At 47.5% G+C, this 24,005-nt stretch overlaps 3 protein-coding genes across 3 annotated transcripts; 1 reads left to right on the forward strand and 2 right to left on the reverse strand.

Moving 5' to 3' along the window:
- Window positions 1-2,875: 2,875 nt before the first annotated feature.
- CSUI_000205 (cation efflux family) lies at window positions 2,876-12,266 on the reverse strand. Its single transcript, XM_068060439.1, has 6 exons — window positions 8,808-12,266; window positions 6,773-7,891; window positions 6,113-6,203; window positions 5,199-5,355; window positions 4,062-4,147; window positions 2,876-3,220 (listed from the first exon to the last, which is right to left on the reverse strand). Exons 1-6 carry the CDS (start codon window positions 10,235-10,237, stop codon window positions 3,131-3,133), a joined length of 2,973 nt encoding a protein of 990 aa, XP_067927583.1. The 5' UTR covers window positions 10,238-12,266; the 3' UTR covers window positions 2,876-3,130.
- A 143-nt stretch (window positions 12,267-12,409) lies between these two features.
- On the forward strand, window positions 12,410-18,365 carry CSUI_000206 (flap endonuclease 1). Its single transcript, XM_068060440.1, has 3 exons — window positions 12,410-13,628; window positions 14,535-15,312; window positions 16,198-18,365. The coding sequence occupies exons 1-3, from the start codon at window positions 13,399-13,401 to the stop codon at window positions 17,026-17,028; spliced, it is 1,839 nt and encodes a 612-aa protein (XP_067927584.1). The 5' UTR covers window positions 12,410-13,398; the 3' UTR covers window positions 17,029-18,365.
- Window positions 18,366-18,545: 180 nt separating this feature from the next.
- CSUI_000207 (uncharacterized protein) lies at window positions 18,546-23,981 on the reverse strand. Its single transcript, XM_068060441.1, has 4 exons — window positions 23,717-23,981; window positions 21,624-23,103; window positions 20,416-20,538; window positions 18,546-19,797 (listed from the first exon to the last, which is right to left on the reverse strand). Exons 1-4 carry the CDS (start codon window positions 23,956-23,958, stop codon window positions 19,534-19,536), a joined length of 2,109 nt encoding a protein of 702 aa, XP_067927585.1. The 5' UTR covers window positions 23,959-23,981; the 3' UTR covers window positions 18,546-19,533.
- Window positions 23,982-24,005: the final 24 nt, after the last annotated feature.

Below are 24,005 nucleotides of genomic sequence, written 5' to 3' on the forward strand. Positions count from 1 at the left end.
GGCAGGGAACTCTGAACCGCCGTGCTGATCGAGGGCTGGAGTTTTAAACAATTTTTCCACCCATCGCTCCCCGCACAACACTACAGATGGCTTGCTTGCCGAGAGCAAGAGCAAAGAACCCAGAGTTAACGCCTCTCGTTTCGCAACTGGTTCTCAGACACCCGGGCCGGTGCGCGCCCGTACCTCGAGCAGCTGCCCGCCTTTTCTTAGACCTTTGCCACGATGACATGCTGTGAAGCCGTCAACGGTAGAAGAGGAGCCAGGAGGCAGGGAAGCAAAGTCTTCAGGACCTTACGCACGTCAGACTAGCTGACCCTGGACCATTAAACACGGACACGCGCACATAAGTTGATCCGCCAGGAGGCACACCTACTTTCTTATCTTTATGATGTATCCGTGAGATGCACCAAGTGCGCCAGTAGACGCATTCTTCGCTCCTACCAGCCAACAGTCTGCAACCCGCGGTGGTAGCACCGCTACGTTGGGAGGCGTACAGTTTCGGAGGACTAGTCGGAGCAGGTCCGTGCTTTGGACTGCTGGCCGCAATGCCGTATAGGAGGTTGAAGGCCATACAGTCCCGGAGGTTCGACCGCTTCCGTCTGCCGAGTGGGCAGGACTGCCAGCACCCTCTTCTGGTAATTCGTCCATTCGGGGTTTTTTCCTTCTGGGTACTCGCTTAGACGTGCAACTCTTCGAAGCGTTTGAAGCTTTCGATTGGTACACAGTGCCACTGTCTGGTGCCCCGCTAGCAGGAGCTGAGTTTATGGAGAACCCGATGGGATGGCACTACGCAGGCACGATAGCAGGAGATGACAACAAAAATGACGGACGCCCTAGCAGTGCTGCTGAGAACAGTTGGCCGCTAGTCCATGTCCTGTCAAGTTCCGGTGGTCCGGCTGTACTGCAGTAGTGGCGGACAGTGGTTCGGGCTCCGGGAACACCGCTTCCAACAATGTGACAGGTGCAGGTCATTCTCCCCACTTGTCCTCGAGTTCAAGACTCGCTAGTGCTATCAACACAGCATTTCGCGTCCGACTCGAGGCTCACACCCACTCCTATCTATATAACCTGACAAGACCCTAGAACGGTAGCTTGCTGTGTAGCTGTGCCTCGTGGGCTGCGTGCTGGTGGTATGGCTAACTGCACCTGGTAACTGGACCGAAATTTGAGCGAGAATTACACTCAGGCACCTTATCTGTCGCCACGTCGAGCTGTGCGAATAACTTATCACTGTATGGCTTTGCTCGCGCTCTATTAAAGATAGCGTGAAAGCTCAATCTTACCATACAAAGATATTTTGTGATCCCAGGCTGGTTGAACAAGTCAAAGTCTAGCCAGAAGGAGCAACCAAAAGGACTCACCATTGATTCACCCCCACTCATTTGGATACTACGGTGTGCCTGCAATCCTTCGGCCACTTCCTTTGCATCCTCAAACAATCACCTATGGATTCGCACGGTATAGACCCGGTGCTGACATGTGAGAACCCTGCATGTGCGCTCTCTTGCCACGCCACGCCAGCGGCAACGCCGGCCGCAGGATCGGGCAGGCCGCGCCGCCTCGCAGTCAATTTTCGGAAGATGCCAACTGCTTGTGAATGCACGCCCGGCAAGCACGCGCAGTGTATCGGGCAGAAACCCTTCAGAAATCAGCTTCACCAAGACGGACGGAAACGCGTGAGACCGTAGCGTGCACGGGGCGCGGTGTAATCCCGGTGAGGGTGAGAACCCGTGAGAAGTCAGCAAGGGGACGCCCTTGCTGTGGATGTGTGCTTTACGCCTACCGACGCACTTCTCTCCACTTCTGAAGCCTGACAGAGCGGGCGCCATCCTAAGTCCATTGTCGGTTTATTTGTCAAGAAGGGGTCTGCACTCAAAAGAACTTCGTTTCCTTTCCACGCATCTCTTGCTATACTTCAGGTGCGTTCCAGATGACCCGTCATCGCGAAAACCCACCCTTTCTCCCTGCGGCAGAATGAACCACTTGTGTCAATCCTCAGCGCTTGTTATCAGCACCCCCCATCCGCTAGGTGTCCAGCAGGCATGTCTGTACCGCTCGGAACCTGTGGATGCCCGGGCAGCTGCTCGCCGGCTTGAACCGCCATGGGCTGGTCTGTTCAAGCAAAATCTCAAGCTGTGCAATCTTCAGGCGTGTCCCAAGAACCCAAGTTAGGTCCTGGCGGGTATCCCTCCACTTGTCATGGCCCGCGAATGTGGAGTACTCGTTTACGCTGGCATTTTCCACAGTCCCGCGAAACTGCGATCGAGATGCTTATAGGTTCCCGTGAACGCACCAGAAATGTGGCACCAATACATGAGCGCCCAGTCGTCGTGCTCACTTAGAAGCTCGCATGATATCGCTTCGTGAATGATGAGAATGCAGACCGGGGTCTCCCTACGCTGCGTTTGATAGGCTTTGAGCTTTCTTTTCCCCAGACTCCGAGGCAAGGCGTGTCGCACATTCCTATGGACGCGGGCTTTCGCAGACAGCTCACAAACAACGACCCAGGAATAAAACGTGTGCGGCACAAAAATAAAGAGCTCTCTTTGTAGCCGAGACTCGACTGCATAACGGTGAGACTGACTTGTCTTGGTTTTACACCGCCATGTTGACATCGATCGACTTATCAGCGGGTGCCCCCCTTCCCTGTTCCGTGAGGCTGCCTGTCACGCGGAGAGAGACAGGCACTCGAGCACAGGAAGGAAGACGTCAGTTGCCACCGGGATTCCTGTGTCTGTTTCTAACTTAAGGACGGTGCCGTCTGACCGAGAGCAGACTGGTTTTTGCTTACCACTTTACCACAGATGCGAGGCAAATATCGCACTTCTGCGAGAAGAAATCTGCACGAAAGAGACAATTTTCTCCCTCCTCCTACCTCACTCGTTTGGTAGACATTAGAGCCCGCCCCCGGCAAAGAAGACATGTCTGGCTCTCTTCTGACAGAGTTCTGTTCTGCATGAACACTCAAGCTTTCCCTGTCTGTCATGAAGGCATGCTCCGCAAATAAAAAAGAAAATCCTTCCTCATAGACAACCTGATAAAATCTGTTTCCTAGCCCTTTGTCACTGAAGAGGAATCCACATTTCACTCCAGTTTTTGAGCCCCAAACGAGCCAGCCGTATGAAGTCATTCAGCCTCCGCGAGTGAAAACCTTCATAGGGTTGCTGCACTTCTGATGGGCCTCAGTCTCGCAGCTGCGTTTGTCGGAAGAAAAGTCCGTCTGATCACACGAATCCAACACACAAACCAAGGATGTGTCGGAGCTTGCCTGCCTTCATCCTTTCCTGAGAAGTTTGTTCTGGCTCCGAAATGAGATAGAAAAACGATCTACAAACCCGCGAAGAATCCAACAGAACAAGAAAGGTGGCTTTTGCTACCGGAGACACCCCCCTACGAGACATCTACAACAGGAGAGAATGACACCCGAACTTAGGGAAGTCGAGCTCTTCTCCTCTCTTTCACACAGACTTCTCTTCTTCCTCGGGGGGCCTTCTCCCCCAAAACTCATCTCATACGAAATTGCCAGCAGTCATTCCCGGCCGACTAAACCAAAGTGAATGCTCGCCCGATGTCAGAGGTCTATCTATCTATCTATGTATATCCCTCCCAAGGGGAAATATGCACTATCCACGTACCACTTCAAGATGACTGCTAACCAAAGACATCTGTTCTGTCTCCATGTATACGGACACAAGACCTCTAAAGATTCGAACGGTAGATGAACGTACTGGACGAACGCTGACATTCGTCATCTGCATTTCTTCGCGTGACAGTGTGGGGGCTCCGCACATCGTGTATTTAGACATGTACACGAGGAGGGTCATATAGTGACGACATGTGCAAGGCATCGTAGATCGTGTTCATGTAGTGGTGATAGAAGACAAGAGGTGAACTCGCTATGACTGAAGTCACCATCCTGTGTTCAGACGGCTTTCCATTCAACCTCTTCGTTCACCTCCGACAATGAGAACAAGCCGGAAACGAAAAGGTCCAACTGAGAAGTAGAAGCAGTAATGTGACGAAGAGCAAATGTCTACAAGAAATGGAGGTAAGGAGAATACCTGGATTGTCGTATGAAGAATCCCGTATTTCCGTTGACAAAGAACGGTCGCCTTTCGAAGAACACTCCGGGCATCATCCTCGTTTGCTATGGGGCGTTCAACCAAACCATTCATCAGAGCAAGAGAAGGACATGCGAAAGCATTACTTAGTGAAGAGAGCAACAGGTTCAGCAAAACTTCCCCTTTTGGGGCCGGAATAGCGAACGACGACAAGGAGACGATAAACTCTCGACTGCTGCTGAAGCGAGAACTTCTTAGCATACAAACAGATGTATGGAGACAATAATACATTATCTCATTCCATCGATCCGGATATTAAAAACTGAACAGGTCTGGTTCATCACACATGTGTAACATCAGCTCTCTGGATATACAAAGGACGGAGACTGATTTCTACTGGGCTTTAAAAAAAACGTTGCTCACGCATCTGTTTCTATAACACGCTGGAAAACGCTGCTCCACTGTCTCACGCAGCCTGGGACTGTCTATACAGTCTTACTTTACCTTGATTTGCTAGTGATATATTAGCAAGGAGTCCATACACACATCATCCTACTATACACAGCTAGACGTAAGTCATCTCTGTGACAGTGTCTAAAACAAGAAGGCATGTTGAAATTCCAGTAAGAATTATGGAAATTTGTAATATACCTACGCAAGACTTGAAACACGACTTAGGATGCTTACGTCATCCGTCGCACAAAGAGGTTCTCCATCGGACTGAGATTCTCCGAATATTATCCGAACCGTAACACGCCTCACTGGAAGAGACAATCAAATCATAGATGTTCTGTTTATCTACCTACCCATTCCATATTAATTAACAAGAAGGATTTGATCTACACTTTCTTTACAAGCGTCTTGTTCTTCGAGCGTATCATTCTTCCTCTCTTACTTACCAACGCGTTACCCCCGCCCCCCTCCTCACTACTGCAAGGCAACTGAGGCTCTGCTGGATCCGACGAATATCTCGTTGGGTGTTTTCTTTCACAAGTGAAGAGGGGCTATTTCACGTCCACGCGTAAAGAATCTATGAAACCAACTGACTGAAAAGATGCATTTTTCGCCGTCTTGAATAATCAAGAATGACGTGCAAGTGAAGAGAAACGCGACAAGTCTCAGCTCGTCTGAACTTACCTACAACAAGATGACAGGCAAGGGATGGCTTGCCAACAGAAAGGGACCAAACGTGAAGATCGTGAACTTCAACAACCCCTGGAATGAGAAGAAGATCTTCTTGAAGTGCACGAGCGTCGATTCCTATAGGCGTACCCTCCATCAGAACGTTGAGAGCCTGAACAAGAAAAAAAAAGGAATACTTCCTTAATTGGAAAACCTAAGAAGACCCCCTTTGTCCGCATGCCTTGTTTTTCATGGCCATTTTTCGCCTTATCTCTTCTTTTCATTCGTGACATGAAGAGGCAACTCATACAACACAGACGGACTCCTCATGATTGGGGCATTGGCGTACAACCGGCCTCCGTTGTTTTCTTGAGGGAGGGACGCTTTCTTAACCGACCTTCACTGAAGAAGACGGAGAAAAGAGAACGTAAACGTGAACGTACACCTCACTAGGCAAGCAAGATGTGAAGAAGATGATGTCGCATACAAGGGAAGAGACAGGAACGCCAGCAAAGAGGACTGGAAAGAAAGCAGACTCTACAACATCCAAAGTTCTATCGTTTTTTCACCCTGCAAGGTCGATACTCGTACATACACCCAGGATGATAAGAGACATACCACGAGATGAACCACGANNGGGGGGACACGGATGCAGACAGCCCAGCAAAAGTTTTCTGGATTCTTATTGAGAGAAAACAACGAGCAAACGACAGTGTGCAAGAAAGGGAAAGTTATTAGGACCCCAGTACAGACTTGAAACGGTTTGTTAGATAAACCAGAAAGAGCAGTAGCAGTTCGATGAGACACGATGACCTCGCAACCCATCAAAGGGACTTCGTCGACACCATCGGGCATTGTAGGGAAGCAGCAAGGTCCTTGAAGAGAGACTCTAAAGAGCGGAGAAAATGAGAATAGGGATACCATCTTACTTCTTTGAGAATCGAGAGTGTTGTGAACAGAACGAAAATAGAGAAGATGAAAGTGCAAATCGGATCTGCGATAGACCAATCGGGCCGCCACCTGTAGATGCACACCGTCAGGAGGACGACAAGTGAACCAGGGACGTGCCGTGATAGACGAAGACCAAACCTACAATCCTCTCCACTGATAGAGAAAGAACACGGCCGTACCTAACTATGAATGGAATTCTCTCTACAACAAGGAAGAAGCCTCTTTCTGTCCTTATCATCGTCTGCCTTCTTAGATCTTCCATACATCGAGAAAGACCCATGTCTATACACGTAACGCTGTCTGTGGTGAGGTGTACCTAGCTGGAAAAGCCGTGTGTTGTAGTGTTCTTTTGCTTGAAAAGCCACCGCCTCCTCACTGAAGTTGCTGAACCATGGACTAAAAGCACTTGTCCATGGTATCCTAGGGAAAATTACTATGTATGTGTTCGGGAAGTCATATCCTCTCCTTCACTGCCTGACTATCTTCACTGCGGACAGGAGGCTTTCTCGTCTCGTTCCACTAACAACGGATTACTCAGACGCGAGCACCCCTGTGCACACTCCGAAATGTGTGCATCCCTCTGTCTCTCTGTTTCTCTCCTGTGAAACTATCTGTTCCAACAGATGTTCGTCTCTTACCAGATAAGGCCGGACGCAATCATAACACCGACATTCTGTAGAAGATCTCCAAGGGCATGAATATAGGCAGCTCGTAGATTCATATTTTCATACTGCCTCGCAGCATCGCTATCATCATCCATTCGGATATAAACATCATTGCTTAACCAGCTCCCTCCTGCACTGCTGCCACTGCAGGGTCTTGTTCGATGGATCTCATGTTGAGATATGTCTCTGTCTCCTCCACAACAACCACCACCTCGTCCCTCGTCTCTTCTACTTCTTCCTTCTCCTGCTTGTTGTCTTCTTTCCCAGTGTGAAGTAGGTGTTTCTCTGGCTGAAGCCACATGAGACGTTGCTCCATGACTCTCTTCTTCTATGTCTTCTCGATTCCTTTCTGTTTCACCTTCTATTCCTCTATGCGAAGAATGACCCTCGCATGGAGATCCGCAGTGGCCCCCGTCCTCACCACTATGATGACGATGATGATCATGACGAGCCGAAGCTTTACTATGTGGACAACCTGACAACATCGGATGTCCATCACACTCTTCTTCTTCTTCGACGCCACCTTCTTTTCCTATCTTTCTCTCTCCGTTCGTGTTCTTCTCCCCTCCGTGAGAATGCTCATCTCTCTGCCGATTAACCTCTCCACCCTGACGCTGCTGATAGGGATCTGAGATTGTATGAACATGATTCTGACCGTCATTCTCATGCCCTCTGTATCTCCCTTGTCGATCACTGACCTTCGAATCATCATCAGGGCGATAGACGGCATGATAACGACTGCTGGAATGAGATCCACAGCATCCTCCCCCCCCCATTCCTCCTCCATGGGAACCACGATGATCATCTTCATCTTCATTGTGTGCATGCACTTGTCCGATACCGTGGCTATGAACCTTTAGGATATGTGTCATAAAGAGATTCGCTAGAGTCCCTACCAAAGCTGTCCCGAACATAAGCCGACCATCGACTGCTGGTGGATCAACGAGACGAAAGCATGCAGCATAGATGAGAAAAGCAGTGAGAACCCAAATCAAAATAACTGAAAGAAGAGCACCAAGAATCTCTGCTCGGTGATAGCCAAATGACATAGAAGGATTTCCTTTCAGTTCCGATACCCACAAGGCGAAGAGACTGCAGGCAATCAAGACACACAGCGTCGCCCGGGTCGCAAGAATGAAGAACTCCTTGTAACAGAACGGAGGGAGAAAAGAAAGCTCGTGAAAAAGGTGGTGATCAGACATAAAAAACTATGGAGAACCATAAGAAAGACCTACCCAGTGACACGTGGTGAATGAACTACACACACACACAAGTCCTTATATCCCTTAGACCGTCTATCGATCTATCTATGTACACGGGGAGCGAGGCATCTGCTCATAGCGTGTCCATCTGTCTTTGTAAGGAGGACAAAGATTAGGCGAATAGATAGCTTCCATGGTTACAGAAGAGACCGTGGTTGAGGGGAAAGGAGAGAGGTTCAAGTCCAACAACACGGCCACGCACGCACACTGGGTGCCTCGCATCAAGAAAGAAGACTCAAGAATCTCTAAGGATCATCACAGCTTTCTTCTCCGTCAGGGAGTGACCATCCCAAGTGCTACTGAATTATATGGAAGACCACACTATACATCAGCTCGACCCTATTCACTTTATCAAAGAATCAGAACGTATGTACGAGTATATATGTATGTGTGTATGTATGTATGTCTATGTATGTATGTTTGTATGTATGGGTGCATACACAGGCAAGGACAAACGGACGTCAATGATACCGACCCTCAGCAGGCTCCTTCTGCAAACATATCGACATCTGTCTCTACAGACCCTGTACGCCATACACAGGAGACGCTCGCTCGCCTAATATATAGAACAACGAAGCTCAAACTCGACGAGGGAGATGGCTCCATCTTTTCTTCTCTCTCGACTCCGATACGTGCAGATGAAGTCACTGTGTCCCATGAAGGAGACATTCTTACAAAACAACGATAAAGACTGGTACGTCGAAGCCCCCCTCTCCTTCTCCCCGCGTACACGTCTTTCTTCTTACCTGATAAGGAACGCACATAGATCAGAGAGAAGATGTGAAGCGTCTGTCATAAGAGCAAGGGAGTTGGAGAGAACTCCAGCAACGACTTCAACAAACATGAAAACACAACAGACCATTGAAGCAGTGATAAGCTTCTGACGAGCCCGATGAGTTCCTCCGCTTGTATGACCTCCTCCTCCTGCCTCTCCTTTCTTTCTCTCTTCAATTCCTCCTCCGCCCCCTACACATCCCTCTGCACTCGTGGTTCTCCAAGGCTCTTCGTGATCATGTAAGAATGGTGTAGAGCTCCTATCATCATTTCTCCCATGTAGATGAAAGGAGGGGTGTAGAGACGCTTGAATTTCATGACTCTGAAGAGGTGGCATACTAGGGAACTTCCCGTTCTTTTTGCCTGGCACCGACGTTTCTACTTGACTGGGATCACTCGAACGATGATGGCCACAATGCCCTGCTGATCTCAAAACTCCCCCGCTTTTTCCTCCTCGTCGTCCTCCACATCCGTCTGGGTGCTGTACATACAGCAGCTCTCTGCTGCTGGTGCTACCACTATAGAATTGAGGGAATGAAAGCGACGATGAAGAGAACCCCGCCAGAGATGGCGCGGCGTTGGTTACAGATGAAGTCAGAACAGTTACCGGGGGATTGCCTTTACTTTCCAGACTCCCCCCCTCCATAGCATGTAGACACGATGAAGAAGAATGGACACATGCACTATCATGGCTAGCATCGCATTCGTCTGCATCGTCTTCTCGACAAGATTGCTGTGAAGGATCGGAAGGATGAAGATGAGCTGGAGAATGACAGCCGTTTTTCTTACTTCCTTCTTCATCCTTCTTCTTATAGACAGGACAGGAACCAGAAGAAAAACATTCACACTCCTCTTCATTCTCCTGCCCTTCATTTCTTCCAGACAAGATCGACGGTGGACCGGGTGATGGAGCCGAGTATTTCAAGCCGATAGTCGATGGATAGACCGTCTCGGAATTACTACGAGAACAACCGGCAGAGCTCACTGCCGAAGCTGGGATAGCTGTTGCAGCACTCGCCCCTTCTTCTACTGAAGTTTGATGAGGGCTTTTCTTATTAGGTGACTCACAGGGAGACATGAGAGAAGACGACGTCGACTTCTTCTCTTTCTTCTCATTTTCAGAATCCTTTCCTGAGTATAAAGGAGATGAAGATAATGATGTCTCCTTATCCCCTTCCCCTAGAAACCCTCCTCTGTTCTTCTTTTCCTCCCTCTGGCCTTCATGATTCTGAGAGATCTTCTCTGAACTACAAGGAGAAGAAGGGTGCTTGCCGCTACCTAGACTTGGTTCAGAAGGAGAATGGATAGAAGCCTCAACAGTCGCTCCTCCCGGCTCTGTACAAGGCACTAGAGCTGCCCGTGCTGGGCGTGGTACAGTCGTTCGCTTCTTCCCTCGAGACATCGCGAGCTTCTGACGTGCGAAGGAAAGAAAGGTAAGAGAAAAAGAGGGAGGGAGAAGGAGATCGCGATAAGGGAAAAAGAGAAAGGTGAGCAAAAACTCGGAAGGATAGAAAGAAAGAAAGAACGACACCGGAACACTTGCGACAGAGGTGAGTGAAGGTGAAGCAAACGAGGAAAGGAAGAAAGTAGGGACAAAAGATCAAATTGAAAAGCTCCGATCAGAGACAGAGAAAAACACAATGGGTGACGACATCAGCCGCAGACAAAGATCTACGACGAAGAAGTAACGGAGAAGTCTTCAGATGAAACAGGAAAAAACGCGACCGAGTGGGAGGAGCAATTCAAGGGCTTTAGTAAGGAAGTTCCTTCACACCCGCCTACCGCCGTTGAAAACAAAAACTGCAATAATGAAGAATGAGAAGAGGGATCGAAAGGAGAATCCTTCACTGAGGAGAGAATACAGAGAGAAGAGAATGAAATAATATATATGTTTCGCAATCTCTTCAGGCTTATACTCCTAATGCCTACTGGAAAAAAATGACACAGAAACGACCTTTCTCCGTGATCACGTCTGATACGGGCTGTGCCAAGAGCGAACCTTCTCTCTCTTTTCTCATCCTTCACCTCGAGGGACCTTTCTTCTGCTCTCTCGTACACAGAACTGCTGATGGACTATGACACGGCACACTAAACGCTGCCTGACCTATAGACACGTAAGACGACACACTAGCGAGAGAAGCTAGCCCTGTAAGGTGTCTACCTGTTTGTCCTGTCTTTTCGAGAAACTATAGATGGAGAAGGGGACGAGACACGTTAAGAGAAGGATTTAAAGGGAGGAGAGAACTCCTTGAAACACCCTGCCATCTGTAAGTGTAAATCCATCGACAGTCTCCCTTCAATCATGAAGAAAGAAGTCGAGGAAAAGAAGAGAACAAGGAACGTAGAAGGCTTGGAAACAAGACAAGACAACACCGCTACTTCTACTACTACCACCCTTGCTTAGACCACGACACTCGAAGGGAAGACCAACTGCTTCGAGGGGGGAGTTACAATCCACGAGGAGGTCAGGCGGGTGAGTCTACAGAGTACGAAGGCGACCTGGAGAGGAGAACGAAGGGAGACAAGAATTCTTTCCAGCATGTGGCATGTTTCAAGAGAGTAAACCCTTCGTTATGTCAAGATGAAAAAAGAAAAGAGGACGCGGGCACCCGAAGCACGGCATTAGAATGTGCATCAAACCCACTCGTGCGGGGGAGGGGTGTACTAACGAGGCAATCTCAGTAGTTCATTTTATTTGTCTTCAAGATGAAAGCAAAAAGTTTGACCCAGCGTTTTCGATTGGGCTGAAAGAAAAGACAGCGGGTGCGTTCTACCCAGTCCAAACTCCCCCCCAAGGTGCATCAATCATTCCACGCCGAAGAGCGACAGAAGAGGAGTATTCTGAAGCTTATCTCCCAGTAAAGGAGCAAGCGTTTTCACTTGTCTGGAGAGCAAAAACGGGGGTCAAAGGCGAATCGGAAAAAGCCCGAGAAGGGACGTGTGGTACTGATGACACGGACAGCATAGAAATGCTCTGGTGAGGGCTCCCAGAAACGGACGGAGGACAACGACTTGGTTCATAAACATCCGAGCAGAAACGTCTGTTACAGAGGAAGAACGGAACTCTTACCAAAAAGGAAAGATCAGAAAGCGAACTGGGATACAGAGGAAAAAGTGAGGTACGATACTCCTTCCTCATTCACAGGTTTTCGTCTTATGGCTATCATCACCCGCTGCGAAGAAGAAAAAAGGGAGCACACGATGGATGATTGATTCCAGGTGGAAAAAACTCGGGAAGCGAAGAGGGCAGAGGAGGGCGTGGTTCCACAGAGAAACCTCTCGGCGTCTTTCTCAAACAAGCATTCCGGGAAACGGAAACTGGCGGAAACAGGGACTGACTTGCCAATTTCCGTGTGAAAAGAGAAGACAGGAAAAGGAGAGAAAGAGAGAGGCGTGTGATGCTGCGGTCACAGAAGAAAAGCGAGCGTTTTACACCGACTACCTACCTACCTACCTTGCGCGCCCAGCACACGAGACAAGGAAAGCAGTAGGGTCCTCCTCCCTCTCCCCCCGTTGCCACCTTCTCGACTTGTTGCGGTGGGTGTTCTCTTTTTCTCGCATTTAGAATGCTCCCCTTTCCCATCCTCCCCGGGATGTTTTCGATATAGCACACACATGTGCGTCTTGTACTTCTGCCTTACGCAAAGCAGCACAAGGAGCGAGGACTATCATCGTCAAGTCTCACGTGTCTTTTGCCTGGCATTCGTTTTACTTCTCTGTGTTCCTCCTGGAGTTCTCAGCACCACAGGTGCCACTCATGAACATTTGCCAGGCCCTCCCTCGTCTTTTTCTCAGCAGCTGCGAGCATGCCTTCATACGGCTTCCCTTCCCGTTTTCTTCTTGTCGGTCTCCCCATCCACTTTTTGCCTCTCGATTGTCACAGAGAGTCTGCTAAGAAAGTACACGAATGCCAGACAACAGCATCGTGACAGAAGATAGGTAGAATTAGACCTTGTGATACACACAGGCATACTAGTGAAGAACTGCGCACAGCTGAGTGGTGAGACGCTCCTTCGTTCCCGCCCTTTGTTTTCTCTTCGAACCACTCGAGTCGATGCTCAGATTCGAGACAAAGGAATGTGCCTCTTGATGCTTTGAGACACTCTTGATCTCTTTAAAAGGAGTATAGTTCAGTAACCTCTCTGAAGCGATTTTTTCTCTCGCTTCACTCAAGCAAGATCTCTTCGCCACGCTGTGTCTTGTTTTCCTTTCTGGAACAAACCAAGTGTAGTGAGTCGCACGCCGAGTCTCCATACTCAAAATGTCACATGTTCCATCCGTCATTTTCGGTTCTCCTGTCCGTTTTGTTTTCTAGAATGCCATCAGCCGTTCCCCCCTTCCGTTGTCTAAGCTAGTTTTGCACAGTTCTTTCTTCTCTCTTCACCGGAGTTGAGACAGAAGATCAGAACCTTTACTTCATTCACCAAGTCGTCCACCCATAGGACTTTCTCCTCGTCTCCAGCGCTCTCTTTTTCTCTCTTTCTCTGTCCCCTTCCATCCTTTCTCTTCTTCGTCTTCGGTTGACGACGCGTGCTCTTTTTGCCCGTGTGAAACATAGGAAAGATGGGTATAAAGGGCTTAGGGAAGTTTATAGGCGACTTTGCGCCTCGCGCCATCAAACAGCAAGCGATGGGCAGCTTCATGAGTAGAGTCATAGCCATCGATGCTTCTATGTCTTTATACCAGTTTATGATAGCTATCCGAGAAGATGAAACGGGGTCTTTTGGCACCTTCACCAATGACGCGGGAGAATGTACTTCACATATTGCTGGAATGCTCAACCGTGCCTTAAGGTAAGTCAGCCTAGGGCGGAGGGAGGGAACCAACCACCTTGGTTGTTTCTAACTATTTCTCGTTCTTCGTGTTCCTAGACAAAGTAAGGAAGGTCTTGATATCCCACCCCTCTAAAACCTTCTCTCTCTTGTCCACGAAAGTCAGTTGGAGCCTTGGAAATGCATGCGATGCATGCAGACCTATAGATACGTATCTGTCTGGCTTCTTAGCACATGTCGTATCCATGACTGTATATGAAGGTATACCCCTGTCTATGATCTCCACTGTCTTCCGTTGTCTCTTTTTTCCTGTATTCCCTGCCTCTTCTTTCCTCTGCTTTGGTACCTTTCACGTCTGTTAGTCGATCTCCAGGCATCTTTTCTAAGTACGCATCTCTCTTCGCGGGTTCTTCCTCAACGCAGGATATCTTCCTGCAGAGAGTATATATTCTGAACTGGCTTAGTTATTATTCTGTTCATCATAGAAACAACCAGCTGGTCGGAAGAAGAACTAAAGACGATAAGGACATCTAGGTGCTCGGGCTGACTTTGTATGCCCGCCACGGAGGTCAGCAGATAGAATGCTAATAGGTCTGTCTATCACCAGCCCCTTTGTTCTCTTCGATGTTACACAATGTTCTTCCTCTTCTTCTCTTCTGTCCAACTCTTCAAGAACAGAGCCATGAGAGTTGTGTTTCTTGTGTCCTCTCCTTCTTTCCTTCTTCTCACACCATCTGTTTTTCCCTCGTTCTTTCTTTTCTCATCCGAACTTTCCCCGTCTGCCTGAGAGAATCTCCTCCTATCGTAAGACTCTGTCACATTTCTGCTCTTCTAATCTCATCTTGTGAGGGAGTTATCATCTCCTGGGGTTTCTTTTTTTCTATCTCTTTCTTATCTCTTTCTTTCTTCTTTCTTTCTTTTGATTAGGTTATTAGAGCAAGGCATCAAGCCAGTGTATGTGTTTGACGGTAAACCACCTCAGTTGAAGTCAGGAGAACTAGCCAAGAGAAGAGAAATCCGAGATGCCGCGCATGCCGCTGCAGAACAAGCACGAGAAGAGGGTAACGTGGAAGAGCTGAAGAAGCAAGTAGGAAGAGCAGTTCGCGTAAGCCGTCAACATAATGAAGAAGTCCAACGTCTTTTGCGTCTAATGGGTCTGCCTGTGGTCCAAGCACCATGTGAAGCAGAAGCTCAATGTGCGGAGTTAACAAAGAAGAAGAAAGTCTGGGCGACAGCAACTGAAGACGCAGATGCTCTCACTTTTGGAGCCACTCGTCTTATTAGAAATCTCACCTTTACAGAGAAGAAATCTTCAGGAGGATGTAGTAATAGAGCTAGTAGTCACCATAGTGCAGGAGGTCAACAACAACAACAAGGAGGAGGAATTTTAGTTATTGATTTACCAACGCTATTAGAAGAACTTCAATTCACCCAAGAACAGTTCATTGATTTCTGTATTCTCTGTGGATGTGACTATTGTGGAACAGTAAGGGGTGTAGGAGCGAAGACAGCGTATGGATTGATAAGAGAACATAAGACTCTTGAAGGGGCACTGAAAGTCATAGGAGAAGATAAAATTCCTGAAAGATTTCCTTACCAGGAAGCAAGAGAGTTCTTCATTCATCCTGAGGTCACGCCTGCTGAAGATATCACTTTCACATGGGGTGATGTAGATGTCGAAGGCTTGAAAACCTTTCTTGTTAAGGTAAGCAGGAAAGAAGACAAAAGGAGAGAAGAGAGGGAAGAGGAGGCAGGAAAGAAGGAACAGGTGGATGTATAGAAGACAGAAATATCGGTGATGGTGATGGGAGTTGCGTACGTATACAAGGGAAGACCTTGTATATTGAGGGGGTTCATTTATGGTTGCTTGCTTGGGGGGGTGAGAGGGAAGATCGGTCTTTTCTGTCTCTCTTCAGAAGGTGAGCTTGTTGTCTTCCTGTCTCTAGGGCCACAGCAGTGTAATTCATATGACGGTCTTTCTCCGGAGGAGACTTGCCGTCTCTTGTGTAGATTGATACGTACGTACAGAGGTGTATGGTAGAGACAAGAAGTGACTAGAAAGTCGCGGAGGACGGTAGAAGGAGAACTCGAGAAGAATTCACCTTCTCGTATGACGAAGTGCAAGGGAAAAGAAGAGCGCTCCGGATGTTTTCTCGCTTCGAAGGATACCAGGCGAATGAGTCAGTTTGGCACCATATATACATACTTTCGTATACACATGTGTCGACGTATCTAATATGTACTCACGTACATATAATGTATGTCTGTATGAATACATGTATATATGAATGTTGATGTATTTATCTTTTCATATGCTTCTGTAGTAACATGCACAAGTATCAGAAGAGAAGTGTCTTCGTTTCAAGGCCGCGAGAGTCTGTGTGTGTATCCTTCCTCCCCTTCTAGTGTGATGTCTCTTCTAAGACATCTCGCAGAGTCTTGTGCAGATTGTCGTATAGAGGTGTGATCTGTCATGCCTCCCTTATTCAAGAACGTGCTTGACTGTACGTCATATAGAAAGAAAGCACCTCAAGATGATTCTTCACATGCACCAAGGCCGAAGCCTTATTATATCTTTTATCCTGTACAGGAGAATCAGTTCAATGAGCAACGGGTGGAGAATTACATTCTTCGATTGAAGAAGGCTCGGGGAAAGGCTTCTCAAACACGACTGGAAAACTTTTTTGGTGCGACAACTACCAAGTCCTCCTCTCTCATGCAAAAGCAACAGGAACAGAAACTGTTAGAGTTAGAGAAGAAGAAGAATAGAGGCATTCGTGGCATAGCCTCAGCTAGTGGTGGTGGGGCATCTGCAAAGAAGGGAGCAAGCAAGTCTGGTAAGAAGGCAGGAGGAGGAACAGCAGCAGGATCAGCAAAAACACCGAAGGGGTCTGAAACGAAGAAACAGGAACAAGAGACAGGAGAGACAAGGGAGACTATGAAGAGAAGGGCAAGTGAGGATGAGGATGTAGTAGATAGCAGAAAGAATGAGAAGAGACTGAAAAGTGAGAAAGGAGAAAAGAGACGGGAACAAGATGAAATGACACCAGAGAAAGAGGAAGAGGTTTCCAAGACGGAAAAGAAGGATGAAGAGCAAAACGGAAACAGAGAGGAAGATTCCTCTGTGAAAAAAGAGGAGAGACAAACAGTCCTTCTCGATCAAGAGGGTGGTGATAAGACTTCTAGTATCAAGGAAGAGAAGGCACGAGAAACCTCAGAAAGCCCCACCACCCTCTCGGCACCGTTAGAGGAAAAGCCAAAGGAGAGTAAAGAGAGTGAAGAAGATCCTACTAGTGAAGTAAGAGATCTCAAAAATAAAAACCTTGAAGAAGCACAAAGCAGCAGTCTATTTGACGATGATGAAGGCGAGGAGAACTGGCCTCCCAATGACGTCGTTGTAGGAGGCAGCACCTCTCAGTGAGGAAGAGTCTCTTCTTGTCGGTGGGTCAGCCCTAGCAGCAGAAATAGAGCTGATTGAAACTCAGCGGTCTAATGTGGTGGACAGAAAGAGAGAAGAAAGTCCTCGGACGAGACAAGAACAAGAGAGGATAGAAAGACGAAAAACATGACGAACAAGGAGCAAAAGCGAAAAGGCATGCTATATCGTTTTCAAAGTAAAAGCGGGGAAAGGGCTCTTTATCGAGTTGTAAAGTTGGAGAATGGTTTTCAAAAGCTCCCTACACGCAACCTAATACGAGCTGGTTGTCTAGTCGGCTGTATTCGAACTTCCACTGTGAAAGAGGAGAGAGGGACGAAGAAAGTTAGCTGTTGTCATGTGACGGAGCTCTGAAATGTCAATCGTTATGAATCAAAATCTCCTCTTGTTTCCGTTGCTGCTACTCTAGTGAGCCCTGGGGTAGTGTGGACTTTCCTACTGGTTAGCCTAGTAGATCTTTCCTTGTCTAAGGGCATACTAAAGTATTTGAGAAAGTGGTCCTGAATGAATGAATGACATCTTGACTTCTATAGAAATTCAGTTGGTGCTCCATACAGTGATGATGTACACTGTGCGTGCACGGAGTGTATATACCCCTCCCTCTTCAGCACGGATCGACTCGTACTTGAGTGTCTTGTAGGCAGGTTGTTAAGTGAAAGCTGTCAAATCACACAGAGTGTCATTCGTTCATTCCCTCGTTGTCATATTGCAGACGGGGGTCGACAGTAAGGATCATTTATACCAGTGTTTTCGCGAGGGGTGCCCTTCCCGAGAATGCGGTGTATGTGCATATATTTGTGTGTATCTTCGTATGAAGGTCATCAACTCATGTGTCTAACTATTCCTTCATCCAAGAGGCAACTAGTGACAGGATACTGTAGCTCCGGTTCCCTGGAGTCGTTTCTTTCTGCCTCTTCTGATGAAGTACTCCCCCCCGAAGAGTTACTTATGGTGCTTTCTGAATACGATCTTTTCCTGTGAGAGAAAAACAAGTCTTTTCATTGTCAAAGAAGACAGGGTGTAGCGTGTGTGTCCGCCTTCTAACGACCCACTGGGGTGGTCGGTGCTCTTCTCTTCTAGGCGTTTCAATTGTGCGTGCTGTCCTCATGTCAACAACGCCGGGAATACACCCATCTAGAGTTCCCTCTCCTATGAAGAAAAGGTCTCCGTATCGCCTTTCACTTTTAAAGGAATGTTTGACACTTCTTTTCTTTTTCAAACCTCAAATGCAGCCAGTCTCTCTTTTTCTTCCTTCTCAAACTTTCATTGATCTGACCAGCACGTCTTTCTGTCTATCGAGTTCCGCGCTCCGGAGAAAGAACAAACGCCGCCTCCGGTTGGGCGCATGAGAGGAGGCGGAGCTAAGAGCTGATGAGTGGCCCAGGCTGCCTGCAGGTTGGTTTTTCGAGATGCCTGTCTAGGAAAAGAAGCTAGGAAGACAACTGCCTTTTGTCTGTCCTCGTATCGCGACAACGGTCGCCGTAGACATAGAGTCCCTTGGTGTCTCGGGTGAAGAAAAACATGAGGTTCTTCTTCGACAAGAACAGATGACGCGTGAGATCACAATCATTCACATTTTTTCACTTGTACATACACTCGATATGTTCACCTTTGAGCAATATGTCGGGAGGCAGCAATAGGAACAGCAACAGAAATGAATCTCTAACCATTCACGAGATACGGAGGCGTATCCGGCCAAGAAGTTTGAGAAAGATTTTTCCAACGGATCGGAAAGGCATGTAAATTCATCCCTTGCAGAGTCATTCCCTTCTTGTTATTTATTGTGGATTCTCATATCTGAAAGGTATGCTGCTATCATGTGATAATACAGAATTCTTCCCTTGTTGTTTATAGCTTTGTATATCTCGGAGATACTAACGACATACACATCATGGTAGAGACACTCCTGATCAAACCACACACTGCGCCTCGCCATTCACGCGTGAGCCTGCCACCTAATGGGCAGGGTGAGCCTCGGCAAGACAAACAACGCGCGGTTGTTGATGAGACCAAGACAAAGAAGCAGTTTCATCTTCCTGTATATATGTGTGAACTATACATGTCTCTATGATGAGGACTGAATACCTCATATACATATATATATCGATATCTACCTACAAATATTTAGAATGAGGAGAAATAGCGGGGGGTGCAGAGAGACTGCGATCAGCACCCCCCATGATAATCAATACCTGCCGATAGTTCTGGAGCTCAACTCTCACTGTCGCCTTTCTCTATCTATATTGTAGATCCTTGAAATGTCTGTCTGTGTGGCTAAAAGATATATCGATATCCTTCCCCTGAGCAAACAAATGACATTGACTACGAGGAAAATCTTCTTTAAACTTCTCCGATGAGAAAGGAGTGATGATGATGATAATGTCCTTCTCTTTCTTTCAGTAATAGAAAGCATCTCTCTCAAATGTAAGGGAGAATGTGAGCCAGTCTTGCTTAGGTGAAGTGAGTGAGAAGGGCAAAGGCGTCTACGTCTTAGGTTCTCAAGAAATGCTCGAGAACAAGGCCTGTGACTTGGGGTGGTGTTTGAGGCATCAGCCATCGGCCTAGCCAAGCTATGGTTGCATGCAGTAACAGGCTCTTCAATTCTTTCCTTGCTTCATCGTCTTCTAGATCTATTTCTTCTCCATCACACCCTGTTCCTCCCGAGGCGTGACAAACACAGAGAGGAGGGAAGGAAGAGATCGCGGCTTCAAGGAGAAGCCGAAGTAAAGAGACAACAGAGAGAAAGATATTGCGCTGAAAAAAGAAAAACAGAGACACAGACACAAAGAGATCAAGTGAAGTACATACACCTCATCGCCATATGCACCTCTTCTTTTCTACCGCATTGATTAGATGAGAAAAAGGACGGAGTAGAATTCTTTATTCACAGTGATGATTACTGTCATCTGAATGATCCTTATATACAGACTTCTCCTTTCCGCTTACTTACGTATACACTCTGTGGCTCAATCTATTGCTGTATTGATCTCTTTTGGCCTTTCGGTCTCGTGTATAAGTCTTTAGTCTGCTTTCCCGAGTAGATCAAACCAAGGCTTGCTGTTATCTGCAAGCGACCCGTAAAACAATGAGCAGAGTTTATGAAGGGAAGGAAGGTATACAATTTTCACCATGCACCCTTCTTTAGCTCCGAGCTATACGACAGACATGTCACAATGATTGCGATAATGTTGTATGAGAAGAAGAGCTGATAGCGACTCTATTCTTCACTTTTCTCAACTGGGAAACCGACACTTTGAAGAGCGGGAGAAAGAGGAGAGATCTGACTTTTGTCTGAAGCATGTGTATGTATGCATACATATGTATGTGTGTAGATATGTATCGCCCCGTCACCGAAGTTCTTTCTTATCTTACCTGGGATGTAGGTAAGCTAAGGAGCATTGCACGACAGAGCATGTGAAGATCATCGTCACCGACTTCTCGAACAGTAAACTCGCTAGGTACAATCACCACGCTGTTCCCCCATTTCGCCAGGACCTGCATCAAGTAAAGACAAAACGTACACACATCTACCCATTTATCTATCTATCATCTACCTACCTCTCTACCAGCACTACCTTTTCTTCCCTGATGACTTGAAAGGATAACTATACTATGGAGTTCTAATCATGCTACGTGTCATCATAACGACGACCACACCTAGAGATGCATACTGAACCTCGATATTGAACAGTAGCAAGTGCCGCCAGAGTTGAATACGTACATATTGGTACACATGTATGTATAAATACCGACCAACTAACTTTGAGTGTACTTCTGCCTGTTGTTGTAATCCTTCTATGATAGAAGGCTATTGGGCTTAAGAGCACACACACGCCACTAATGGAGACAAGAACCCAAGGGAAACAACACATGCAAAGTAATGCCGTTGTGACTAAGGGGCGAGCTGCGAGAGGCAATAAGCCAGACAGCCGCACTTCGACGCTGCTGAAGCCTCTACTACTATAAGGTCTGATCACACTAGGCCGCGTGAAAACTTTTGTTCTGGCTACGACCATGGATAAGGTTTCCAAGGAAGGTCCCACAGAGACTAGCGAACATTTCGTTAGTTTTCTTCTGTTCACAAGAGAATCTTCCCTTCAAAAAGAAACACCCCCTTGATCCTTCTTCTGTTTGTTCTTTGCTAAGCCACTTGACACAGAACGAGAGACAGCACGCTCCGTCGAGACGTCGCAGCAAAGGCACGCGCTCGCTTGGTCATTCCTTTTTATAGGGCGATCGATATTGACGCAGCCATGCCATGATGATCTACATACAAAGGAATGTCTAGTAAGAGAGGATTATTCACGCTTTGAATGAGATGACCCACTCTGATGACATCACCATACTACCATCCGCCCCCCCCAGCTGCGTGCCTGCTCCCTCTGCCGAGACAACAGTATTTTCGGACCGACTGAAAGAATACTCTACACAGGAAGAGAGAGAGCTTAGCACTAATCAGTCGAGGCAGAAGAGAAATGGAAAAACACATCGGAGTGGTTCCACTAGAATGAACCTTTGTTGGAAAGAGAACTAGCAGAATGTCTAGCATTCTTCTATTTCAATGTGTTTGACGTCCTTACCATTAAAGCAGCATCGACAGAGACATTGTTAGGAACAACAACACCGCTCTCTACACACATGCGAACAAATTCAGCTTCTTCTTCTAAGCTGACTTCTCTCTTTCGTCTTGCTGCTTCTTCGTCTTCCTCTGTTGACTGGAACTTCTGGTCTGCTAGTCTTTTTCTTCTTCTCGTCAACTGCTGTCCCTCTTCCGCTCTCTCTGATGACATCACCATACTACCATCCGCCCCCCCCAGCTGCGTGCCTGCTCCCTCTGCCGAGACAACAGTGGTCTTTGTCTTCTCTTCTTCTTTCTCCTTCCTCCTTGAAAACCCATCTCCCTCCGCTGGATTGACCCCGCTGTTAGAAGTCTCTACGGTTTCTCTTAAAAAAGATGAATCTCTCTGACGTCTTTCAGTCGGATCAGAAGATATCTTTGTGTTGAGTTCCAGATCACTTGACATTGTGCTTTCTTCTTGTTTCTCCCCTCTTCCTCCTCCATGATCTCCTTCTCCTTCTCTCCGAAAGAACGTCGTGCTTCCTCTCAGATGTTTGGGACGTTGGAGAACCGCACTGCACGGACTTGATAGGAATGACGCTAAGTCAAAGTCTTTCTCACCTTCTAGAGCGATGCTACTTCTCCGCCGCATAGATAATGAAGAGGAGGAAGATATATCCCCTCTCCCTGGATCTCCAGAAGGTGGTGAATGCGGTTCTTCATTGTTAACTTTCTGTTCTCCTTTTGCGGAAGTGGAGTCATCCGAAGCAGAAGAAGAAGGAGGATGGCACCCCGTCCGACTGCTTTTCTTCGAGCTTGGGCCTCCTGTTGTTGGATCATGTACTGTCACCTTGTTTCGCCGAGGAAATGTCCTCTTTCTTTTCTTCTGAGATGAGATTTGAGAGTAGATATGAACGAGAAGCCACCAGATTTCTTTCGGCAAAGGAGATGAAACATTTCGCTCTTCCTCCTCTCTCTCAGCTGAACCTACTGAGGCACCTACGGATCTCTCGACCGAGTACGAACTCTCACTTGTATTCTTCCTTTGCTCCTCTTCCTTCTGTTTTTTTCCGTCATCTTCGAAAGCTCTCCTACTCACCCTCTTGTCTTCGTGTACTCTCTCAATCTGTTGTCCTGTCTTCATCCCTTCTTCCTCAGTAGTGGTAGTGGTTGTCGCCGAGCATTCTTTGGTGTCGAAACCGTTCACATCTTCTTCCTCACCTCTTTCCCCTCCCAGCACTCTCCCCCCGGCAGGAGCCATAATGATAGAACGGTTCGAGATCTTCTGGAGCTGTGAAGGAGCAGCTCCGAGAAGCGAAGGTAACACAGAGGTTGAGACAGAGAAGAAGACATCTTGTTTGCTATCTTCCAAGCGAATGACTAGAACAGTATAGACTAGATCCTGAGGCTCAAGGACAGCTTCTTGGACATTGAGAGTTAAATGAAGAAGCGTCGATGCCCCGCACGGTATGAAGCCTGCTGGTCGATCTATGTGCAGCCATCTACACAAAGGGCAAAATCAACATAAGAAAAGAGAGACATAGGAGGAAAAGAAGAGATAGGCGGAACATGTACGCGGTAGTTAGGAAAGCGTCACGCACGTGTGTAAACGCGACTCGGAATGGAGATGATTGTCGCAGGGGACAGAGAAGTGTTTAAGACCGGGAGAGCACTGGGGCATTTACATCCATATGTTTCTAAGGAAGACAGAATGGTCCTCTTCTTTCTCAGCTCCTCCTTCTTCTTACTCCACATCTGAGGTGAGCAAGATAAGATCCCAGCCTCGGGGCCTGGCTGTGGAAACGCTATGTGTGAAGTTATCGAGAAGGCGCGAAGGAGAACAAATCTTGATGAATTTTCAATGAAGCATAACAAAGAGACATACGATAAGAAGTTCACATGAGACCGACGAGGCTCTTCACCCGTTGTGGGTCGGTCGTTCAACCTAGCGCCCCCTCTTGTACGATGAGGGGTGGATGGGCGAAAGAACATGAATAGATGAGATAAAAACGGCGGGAAGAAGGAACGCGAATAGATAGACAGATAGATACATGTGAAATCTCTCCCCCATGTTCTCATACTCGTTCTCTTGATTCTTTTCTTTCTGCTTCTTACCTTTCAAGTTTGACCTGATTCTTCTTCTTGGCGGTGCCATCCCCCCCTTGTCCATCAGCATCACCACCACTACGGGCCCCTGTTGACGCTTCGCGATCATCTTCTTCCTCGTCTCCTCTGCATGTCACCTCTCCCACTGTTGGGAAGTTTTCTCCTTCTTCCCCCCCTAGGAACTCCCCAGGACCGGTCCCTGCACCTGTCTCTGTGGTCGTCACGGTACCGACAGTCGACTCTGTACACATGCGTGTACCTCTTTCTCCTCGACTACTTCCACTGGTCTCGCGTTCTC

Source organism: Cystoisospora suis, assembly GCF_002600585.1.
Source record: "Cystoisospora suis strain Wien I chromosome Unknown contig_96, whole genome shotgun sequence".
NCBI classification, from domain to species: domain Eukaryota; phylum Apicomplexa; class Conoidasida; order Eucoccidiorida; family Sarcocystidae; genus Cystoisospora; species Cystoisospora suis.

Excerpts from the sequence above, each read along its gene's own strand:
- CSUI_000205 (XM_068060439.1), bottom strand. The coding sequence starts at position 10,237 with ATGTCTCGAGGGAAGAAGCGAACGACTGTACCACGCCCAGCACGGGCA. Across the intron at positions 5,356-6,112 it reads CACTCTCGATTCTCAAAGAA|GCTCTCAACGTTCTGATGGA; the intron begins GTAAGATGGTAT and ends TTTCTTGTTCAG. Across the intron at positions 3,221-4,061 it reads TTCTTCATACGACAATCCAG|ACGGACTTTTCTTCCGACAA; the intron begins GTATTCTCCTTA and ends TCGTGTGATCAG.
- CSUI_000206 (XM_068060440.1), top strand. The coding sequence starts at position 13,399 with ATGGGTATAAAGGGCTTAGGGAAGTTTATAGGCGACTTTGCGCCTCGC. Across the intron at positions 13,629-14,534 it reads ATGCTCAACCGTGCCTTAAG|GTTATTAGAGCAAGGCATCA; the intron begins GTAAGTCAGCCT and ends TCTTTTGATTAG. Across the intron at positions 15,313-16,197 it reads TGAAAACCTTTCTTGTTAAG|GAGAATCAGTTCAATGAGCA; the intron begins GTAAGCAGGAAA and ends TATCCTGTACAG.
- CSUI_000207 (XM_068060441.1), bottom strand. The coding sequence starts at position 23,958 with ATGTGTACAGAGTCGACTGTCGGTACCGTGACGACCACAGAGACAGGT. Across the intron at positions 23,104-23,716 it reads AATCAGGTCAAACTTGAAAG|ATGGCTGCACATAGATCGAC; the intron begins GTAAGAAGCAGA and ends CCCTTTGTGTAG. Across the intron at positions 19,798-20,415 it reads TTAGCTTACCTACATCCCAG|CGCAATATCTTTCTCTCTGT; the intron begins GTAAGATAAGAA and ends TTCTTTTTTCAG.